This window comes from Corylus avellana, chromosome ca6 (genome assembly GCF_901000735.1).
Source record: "Corylus avellana chromosome ca6, CavTom2PMs-1.0".
In the NCBI taxonomy this organism is placed as follows: domain Eukaryota; kingdom Viridiplantae; phylum Streptophyta; class Magnoliopsida; order Fagales; family Betulaceae; genus Corylus; species Corylus avellana.
In genome coordinates this window covers 19956580-19966303 of record NC_081546.1, presented here as the reverse complement: position 1 = coordinate 19966303, position 9724 = coordinate 19956580, and the positions used below count along the sequence as shown (strand labels likewise).

Sequence of the window (9724 nt, the reverse complement as noted above, 5' to 3'; positions counted from 1 at the left end):
TGTTTTATTTCATTTCTAGTGCATCACAAATTGTAGATAACAGATCCTAACACAAGGCGGCAGAGCACCACTTTTCACTCAACATAGAGGCCAATTGCAAACACCACTTCCAACTTTTTGCTTCCCTTATTCTTGACCAAAATTTGGCAGACTAAAAACTCAGCCATCCATAACAACTCCTCCCCCAATGTTCTGTTTCTCTCAAAACAATTCCCCCTAAATCAAATTAAGTAAACTTTGATGGAAGCATTAGAAATTTTCTCTCTCAACCTTAGCAGGAATAGCTACTTCCTCTGCTGGGTTCATTCTCTTCGCTGAAGCCACTTTGGGTCTTGCTTATGACGTACGTAAATGATGGTGAAAACTTGCAGCTCTTTTTGCTGTAAAATTAGCCCTTCAACACAACTATCAACAATTTATCCTTGAAGGTGACTAAAACATTTAAGCGTTTTCTCTTCTTAAGGGACTTTCTCAAGACTTTTTATTTTTTATTTTCCAAAGTAAAAGGTTTATAAAGCAAATAGTTTCTCAAGAGATTGGTTTTTTTTGTCCAAATCGACGGCAAATTTGCTTGCATGATTGAGTTAAGAGTGCTCTCATATTTTGTTTTTTCAACTCCTCTGGGGCAGTCCTGGACTCGACTAGTAAAATGGCTAGGATGAGAATAATATGGGTCGAAGGGATTTGGGCCGCGTGGATAAATGGTAGAGCAAAGAAAAAGTTCCATTTTCCTTTCTATATATGATTTAAATATATTTTTAAATAAGACTAAAAATTAAAACAACCTTTTTCACATTTCTCTTAATTTTTTTTTTTAAAAATCACATAAATCATTTTTTATTAACATTAAAATAAAAGATTCCAAAGGGCCAAAATTCCTTGATTGGACTCTACTCTAGGCTTTGTTTGGTAATGGGGAAGAAGTTAGTCCAAACACTATTTATCACCATTTTCCAAAAAAATTAATATCAAAACATTCTAACTTTTTTACTTTTAATATCAAATCATTCATTTTTTATTATTATTCAAATAAAAAAATCACTACAAAACAAAATTTTTTCACTTTTCTATACCACTTTTTCATTTTTTTTTATACCAAATATTCTTACTTTTTTTCACATCAATCTACATCAACTACAGTGTTTAGGCCATCCCATTTGCCAAACACTCCCTAGTGTGTCTTTCGTAACCTCACCTTCGGCCATTTTATTGCGAACTTTCGAGTGGGGGACTTACGGTCCAAGTCAATGTCACCTTTCTCAGTCAAAGTTATAACTAATGGTCAGCATGACAAAACCCGCCCATCTCTGATCTCTCACACCATTCAACAAAACCCATCTCTGATCACTTGATCTTCTAAACAATGGATTTCCATCTCTCTATTTCTTCCATCATCATCATCCTATTCCTCTCCTTCTTCTTAACAATACTACCGCCGTCTTACTGCGACGAAGATGATCCTTTTGAGGTCTGCAACCGTACATATAACTGTGGTGGCGTCAACATTCCGTTCCCTTTATGGGGAGGTAGCCGACCTGAATATTGCGGTCATCCGGGGTACAACCTCAGCTGCCTCAACAATGAATACCCGGTTATCGAAATTGAAGGAATAGAATTCCGCGTTCTAAACATCACCACATCTTCTCGAACCTTTACCGTTGCAAGGTCGGACCTCTGGGATGGTCCGTGTTCTGTACATCCGGAGTTCAGAAATACAACCTTGAATTACACTTTGTTTGATTACGCTTCAACCAATCAAAACATAACTATATTATACGGCTGTCCTCCTCAAAACGACGACATACCAGTCCGAAATAGATTTAATTGCAGCCCAGAAGTTGGTGATGGGAAAGTTAATGCTTACTTCATAGACGAATACCTCCCAAACAACCAAGTTGAAGCACTTACAAGGGATTGCGACAACAATATCCAGGTTCCGATTCTCCGGACTAGTGCTATTGCTCTTCTTGCAGACCCTCAGGGTGGAGCCCCGGCAGTTCATCAAGCGATGGATAAAGGTTTTGAGGTCGAATATTACAGCAATCCATTGGGGACTGCCTGTACGGCGTGTGAGGATTCAGGTGGGGTATGCGGTGGTTCTAACTCCAGGGGGCAGTTTCTCTGCTATTGCCGTAACCAACGGCAATCTAATAATACATGTCCGATTCAAACGAAAGGTATGCTATGCTCTCTTCTCTTCTCACTTTTCACTTTCTTGGATTAGGCTTTTTTCCGTTTAACTAATTTGGGGTTGAATTAATGAGGTTCTAGGCTTCTAGCCTTGAACCAGTAAAAAAGATAATTAATTTACTACCATTCTACTCAGTTAATCATCCCCTATTCAACAAACATGCATTAATTGATCCTACACAGGATAGATAAAAGATACCGGGAGAAATAACAATAGAGCTGAATATGAGAGGCTTATAAACCGGACTCACAATGACATTAGGAGTGTGTTTGACAAATAATATTGCACTAGTCAAGGTTGGTGAGGAAAAAAATTAGTGTAATAATTAGTATAGAAAAATAAAAAAGTGGTATTGAAAAATGGAAAAATTTTGACTTGTAGTAATTTTTTTATTTAAATAATAATAAAAAGTAAATAATGTAATATAAAAAGTGAATGAAGTGATATAAAAGTGAGAATATTTTTATATTCATTTTTTGAAAAATAAAATGAATAATATTTACGAATATAGCCAAAAAGCTAAAGGTGAATTGTTTGAATAGTTTCTTGTCTCCCCTTAATTATCAAATTTCCTTAATATTGTGTAAAAAGGTTGCAAGTTAAATTGACCTCAAACTTGGCTGCAAATTGATCTATATAGACTAATCAGATCGACGACTCTTGGTAAACGCAAACCCAAAGTTCAATTTAGAAGAATGCTCTCATTATCTTAGATAGGTTGCTTAATTAACCATGTCAACACCATAACTTGTCAACAGTCAAAACCGAGGAAATTGCTACGAATTTTCCTGCCTCTATATATTGATTGAGAGTTTGTTGAAGCCAACCCAAATTATGGACGGATGTTCGTTCTCTACAAATAATTTGTTGAAGCCAACCCAAATTATTGATTATTTATAAATTACGGACGAGTGTAAAATTACAATTAAAACGTGCACACTTAGTATGACGGGTCATAGATCAAACTACAAATAAGCTAATAAGAACTGTTTGGCAACCCATTTCTCTTCCTTCAACACTATTAATACTTTATTTTCTCAAAAAAATCAAAATCAAAATATTCTTACATTTTCATGATTTATATCACATAATTTACTTTTTACTATTATTTAAATTAAAAAATTACTACAAAATAATAATTTTTTTTTTTCACTTTTTAAAAAAAAAAAAAAAAAAAAAATTCACATCAATTCACATCAGCCGAGCTAAGAATTTTTTTTACAATATATATATATATATTGTATTTTATTTTATTTTTCTAAACAAAGCGGGAGAAAGCCGAAAAGGGGTTTACAAGGTATATTTTGATTGTAAACTTATTTGGCCCTACCCATTAGAAAAAATTTTGAATTCGAGAGATGAGTCGGGACTTACGCTGCAAAGTGCAAACTAATCTGCAACCAGATTCTTTGAGCATTTGAAAAATGAAGGAGATAGACGAACATGTTTGCCTGCAACTAGATGCACGCTCACATTTTCTGATTTCTCACTAAAAGAAAACTCAAACTAGTTTCTTGATCTTTTCACCTTTTTTTATGAACTCAAGTTTCTGCAAAAGCTGGAGCCTGGAGTTGAACCCAACTTTCTTGTTGTCGAATCACTTAAAATTACAAGGATACCCACCCCAAACATTCACGATTCACGTCTAGCTTTCACATCAAACACCATATATATGTCTGAAAACCACCCCAATACGCAAATTCATGTCCAGCTACACTCAAATTTGTTCTTAATTTTTTAAGCAATATGAATATGCCACGTCTCATTGTAAACATCTTGTACCCATAGCATTGCTTTTAATTTTGCCTTTAGTATTTTACTTGATTATGAACTTAATAAACTTTATTTCAAATATTGCTATGTTTGTATTATTTTTTCGGTTTAAAAATTGATTTTATAAATCAATTTCATATATAATTTTTTTGCCCCTCCCCGTTAAAATCTTTGGCTTTGTCCCTGACGTCAGCTACAATAACAAAGGCAAAATGGTGGAGAAGGGTTTGTCAAACACTCCCTAAATACTTGTTCCATAAAATTATGTTAAATTATCTTATGAAACAAATTCTATATGTTGGTGCGTTTTCTGTTCAAGGATCCGTTGTTTCGGAGCTTTTTCTTCATGGTTCCACTATATGAGGACGTTCTGTACATCATTGATGATCCTGCAAAATAAAGGCAAGATCAGAGAGTCTTCGGTTGGGGCTGAAAACTCTCCGATGCTTAAGTTAGTATTTTTTTTTTTTTTTTATGTAATGAAAAAAAAAAATAGGAAATAGGTTCTAATGAACCGATATGTGTTAGAAATATAAGTTTCTTGGAGGAGGACAAAGATATGGAGAAACTTGAGAGAGTGAGAGAATTGAGTCTCTGTGCATTTGAGAGAGGGAGAGAGGTGAGTCTTTGCGGATTAATCATTTTCAAGGGAGAGAGCTGGGAGGGAGAAGTAGAAGAGGATTCTTTCTTCTTTCTCCTCCTTTTCTAGGAAAATGATCATTTCCATTTCAAACCCCTCTATTTTCTCTCGTTAGTGCATTTAGAAGGGTAGTGTTGTCTAAAAATTTTAACGTCAAAAAAATTTGGACAATTTGAGAAAGGGGAAAAGCCCCCCTTTTATCCTCTAGTACAAAATGAAGTGCCTAGGTGTCATTAGGTGAGTGGTGAGGGCATTTTGTAAATATGTGTAGAAGGTGTGAGGCCCACTAGGAGATATTTTTCCCCACACTATATATATTACAATTTTAGTCCCTCTCAAGTAGCATTGTCTTTGTCTTTTGAATGATAAGAGAATGCTACTACTTGAGAATGTTGCACAATGCTAGCACTAGTTTTAGTTGATTTACATTAAGCTCCCTTTAGGTTATTTGGAGTATAATTAACTTTTGTCTGTCAGATATATGTGGAGTTATGTTCACAGATCTTTGTTAAACACTATTGAGATTTCGAACTATTAAGGACATTCATGCTTTTGACAATATTTTAGTAAGCCAATAATATAGTATGTTGAGATAGCACTCAGCCCAAAAGCTTTACACTATGAGTTTGGACTCAACTATGCTATATTAACCACTTACACTTCTTATGTCTTTTCAATATTATACTCACACATGTATACTCAACAATCTCTTTCTTATGTATGGTTGTAAGCTATGTTGGTTTTGTCCACATTACACACTTTTGTCCTCGTTCCATCAACTCTGATACCACTTATTAAGGAAATTGATATTTTAAGGAGTCTTTTTTTATAAACTTATATTATAGCATGTTGAGACAGCACTCAATGCAAAAGTTTAGGCCTATGTGTTTGGACGCAATCATGCTATATTAATCACTCACACATCTTACGTACATATATTTAGCTATATATGTTCGTCTTTTAGTTAAATGTTATACAATGCGAGCACTAGTTTTAGCTGATTTAAATTCAGCTCCCTTTAGGTTATTTGAAATAGAATTAACTTTCTTATTATGAATCTTTTTGAGATATATGTGGAGTTATCTTCACAGACCTTTGTTAAATACTATTGAGATTTCAAACTATTAAGGAGATTGATATCTTTGAGAGTCTTTTAGTAAAACAATGATATAATATGTTGAGACATCACTCAATCCAAAAGCTTAAGCCTATGGGTTTTTACTTAACCAGGCTATATTAATTACTCACACTTCTTACATCTTTCCGATATTACAATCACACATGTATACTCAACGACTTCTTGCCATGTGGTTGTGAGCTATGTGATTTTTACTCGCGTCACGCACTTTTGTCCTTACTCCATCTGATCTGATACCACTTGTTAAGGAGATTGATACTTTGGGAAGTCTTTTTATAAAAACCTATATTATAGCATGTTGAGACATCATTCAACCCCAAAAGCTTAGGCTTAAGGGTTTGGATGCAATCACGTTATATTAATTACTACTCACGCTTCTTACATATTTCTAATGTGGGATTGTATCATTTTACACTCACACATGTATAACGCAAAGCATGTCAATTTGGTTATGTTTGTCTTTCACTTAAATGTTTTGTTATTTCAACTAAAACTAATATTTCTCTACAACTTTACAAGCAGCAAAGCTCAACTGGAGAGCAAAGATAATTATTCCATTAGGTAAGATACTTCTTCAATTGAATTTCTTGTTGATATTAACGTTAAGATGCTTGCTTGAATAGCTTACATAAATTATTGCATCTGAGGTGATCTGTGGTTTCTTCAACACATAAATAGCAGCTCCTTTTACACCACTTCCGTGGGGTGTGGCTATTTATCAAATCCTTGACTATTATTTCATGCAATCATATAAGGTTCTACTATTAGTATTGGTAATCACTGCATTGGCACCAACTTGGAGTATTATTTAATGCAATAAAAGAATTATTATATTGCTATATTAAAATTAAAACCCTCTTCTTCTTTTTTAACTTTTTGCCTTATCTTTCAACTTGTATTGAGTTGTCTTATGACAATTTTTTTTTTTTTTTTTTTTTTGGTCCCTATGGCTGGTGATAGATAAATTTTCATAATTTATGATTTTCTTTAGAGGCCCACTGCTCGTTATCAATCAAAAGTTAACTCTTTTACTCTACTTGAGGTACTGGATATGCTAGGTCATCCTTATAATTTTCTTCTTCATTTTTAGTTGGTAACACGACAAGAATTTGTGATTTTATTAAGGTTCAGCTAGAACACCCTCAATATCTAGTTTGAATTACTTTGGTTTATGCACCACTTAATTTCATAATTTTCTATTATTTGATTACAGTCACTGCTGGAATTGGAGTTTTAATGGTTACAATATGCTGCTTCAAAAGAAAGCTCTCATCAAGTAAAATTATTTCATTTTGGAGGAAGGAAAGTGAAACCCACAAGAGTGTGGAGGCCTTTTTAAGGAACAATGGACCTCTTGCCATTAGAAGATACAGTTATTCAGATATCAAGAAAATGACCAACTCCTTCAGAGATAAATTAGGCGAAGGGGGCTTTGGTGGTGTCTACAAGGGAAAGTTACAAGATGGTTCTCTTGTGGCAGTGAAGGTTTTGAAAGAATCAAAAGGTAATGGAGATGAATTCATTAACGAGGTTGCAAGCATTAGTAGGACCTCTCATGTCAACATTGTCACTCTTATGGGCTTTTGCTTTGAGGGTTCTAAAAGAACTCTTATCTATGAGTTTATGCCTAATGGATCTCTCGAGAAGTTCATATACAAAGAAAATCACTCCAAGGCTAATTGTCACTTGGAATGGGAGACTATATACAAGATTGCACTTGGCATTGCTCGTGGACTAGAGTACTTACATAGAGGTTGCAATACACGAATCTTGCATTTTGACATAAAACCTCATAACATTCTTTTGGATGAGAATTTTTGCCCAAAAATTTCTGATTTTGGCCTTGCAAAAATATGCTCGAAGGAAGAGAGTATCATATCCATGTTGGGTGCAAGAGGAACTATAGGATATGTAGCTCCAGAACTAGTTTGTAGAAATATTGGGGGGGTTTCTCATAAGTCAGATGTTTATAGCTACGGAATGATGGTTTCAGAAATGGTTGGGGGGAGAAAGAATATTGATATCGGGGTTGATCGTAGTAGTGAATTATTTTTTCCACATTGGATTTACAAGCGTCTTGAACTAGATGAAGAGCTTGGATTGAAGGGCCTTATGAATGAAGAAGATCAAGAAAGAGCAAGGAAGATGATAATAGTAAGTTTGTGGTGCATACAAACTGACCCCTCAAACCGACCACCAATGAGTAAAGTTGTGAATATGTTAGAAGGAAGCCTCGATTCCTTACAAATCCCACCCAAGCCTTTCTTCTCTTCCCCACCAAGATCACCAGCAGATCTTTCAACTACAACGGAGACATCGCAGGTAATTCTTTGATGCTAATATGCGCATTTACTATTAAAGACAACTAAATTTGATTGGCAAACCTTGGCTATATCATAATATCTGTCGTTATAGCTTTCAGCCTGAATTTACAATGATGTGAGTCTTGTTAATTTGTTGCAGAGTTTCATGTAAGAAGTTGTACTAAATGATTGTATAATGAATTAAAACTAATAGGAAAGCCCTATACAATATCAAAAGCACTTAAAATTTACCATAATTTTACTTGATTACTTGAGTTAAGAGTGCTCTCATGTTTTCTTTTTTCAACTCCTCTGGGCAGGCCTGGACTCGACTAGTCAAATGGGTAGGATTAGAATAATATGGGTCGAAGGGGTGATCGGCTTGCATGGGATTTGGGCCGCGTGGATAAATGGTAGAGCAAAGAAAAAGTTCCATTTTCCTTTCTATATATGATTTAAATATATTTTTAAATAAAGACTAAAAATAACAAACAACGTTTTTCACATTTCTCTTAATTTTTTTTTTTAAAATCACATAAATCATTTTTTATTAACACTAAAATAAAAAATTGAAAAGGGGCCAAAATTCCTTGATTTGGACTCTAGTCTGTTTTTCGTAACCTCACCTTCGGCCATTTTACTGCGAACTTTCTAGTGGGGGACTTACGGTCCAAGTCAATGTCACCTTTCTCAGTCAAAGTTAAAACTAATGGTCAGCATGTAAATTGGTAATGTGACAAAACCCGTCGCCCATCTCTCACACCATTCAACATATATTACATTTCCTCCAATTCCAAACCCATCTCTGATCACTTGATCTTGTAAACAATGGATTTCCATCTCTCTCTTTCTTCCATCATCATCATCCTATTCCTCTCCTTCTTAACAATACTACCGCCGTCTTACTGCGACGAAGATGATCCTTTTGTGGTGTGCAACAGTACATATGCCTGTGGAAGCGTCAACATTTCGTTCCCTTTCTGGGGCGGCGGCCGACCTGAATATTGCGGTCATCCAGGGCACGAGCTCAGTTGCCACGAAACTGATGATGAGTACCCGGTTATGGGATTTGAAGGTCTAGACTTCCGCGTGCTAAACATCAACAAATCTTATCCAACCTTTACCATTTCAAGGTTGGACCTCTTGGATGGTCCTTGTTCTCCACCTCTAGAGTTGAGAAATACAACCTTGAATTACACTTTGTTTCATTACACTTCAACCGATCAAAACTTAACTAAACTCTACGGCTGCCCTGCTGTTCAAGACAACAACATACCTGCACTACGAAATAGATTTAATTGCAGCAAAGGAGCTCCTGATGGGAAATTTAATGCTTATTTCCTGGAAAACGAATCGCCATTGGGCGTCGAATTACATGCACGACTTAGAAGGGATTGCGACAACAATATCCAGGTTCCGATTCTCCGGAATACTAGTGCTATTGCTCTTCTTGACGACCCTCAGGGTGGAGGCCCGGCAGTTGAGAAAGCAATGGTTCAAGGTTTTGAGGTGGAATACAGCAATGGATTGGGGATTCTCTGTAGGGGGTGTGAGGATTCAGGTGGGGTATGCGGTGGTTCTAACTCCACGGGGGCGTTTGTCTGCTATTGCCGTGACCAATGGCAATCTAATGATACATGTCCGATTCAAATGAAAGGTATGCTATGCTCTCTTCTCTT

At 35.5% G+C, this 9724-nt stretch overlaps 2 protein-coding genes across 2 annotated transcripts in view; both read left to right on the top strand.

Moving 5' to 3' along the window:
- Window positions 1-1363: 1363 nt before the first annotated feature.
- Window positions 1364-8180, top strand: LOC132185310 (LEAF RUST 10 DISEASE-RESISTANCE LOCUS RECEPTOR-LIKE PROTEIN KINASE-like 2.1). The gene is made up of 2 exons (XM_059599102.1): window positions 1364-2177; window positions 6956-8180. Exons 1-2 carry the CDS (start codon window positions 1364-1366, stop codon window positions 8074-8076), a joined length of 1935 nt encoding a protein of 644 aa, XP_059455085.1. The 3' UTR covers window positions 8077-8180.
- A 693-nt stretch (window positions 8181-8873) lies between these two features.
- LOC132185309 (LEAF RUST 10 DISEASE-RESISTANCE LOCUS RECEPTOR-LIKE PROTEIN KINASE-like 2.1) overlaps window positions 8874-9724 on the top strand; it is a 1959-nt gene continuing 1108 nt past the window's right edge. The window contains exon 1 of the mRNA XM_059599101.1: window positions 8874-9702. Coding sequence (XP_059455084.1) covers window positions 8874-9702 — 829 coding nt within the window. The remainder of the gene's footprint in view (window positions 9703-9724) is intronic.

Bases quoted from the DNA above. Each gene is read 5' to 3' on its own strand.
- LOC132185310 (XM_059599102.1), top strand. From the start codon at position 1,364: ATGGATTTCCATCTCTCTATTTCTTCCATCATCATCATCCTATTCCTC. The intron at 2,178-6,955 runs GTATGCTATGCT...ATTTGATTACAG, and splicing joins ATGTCCGATTCAAACGAAAG to TCACTGCTGGAATTGGAGTT.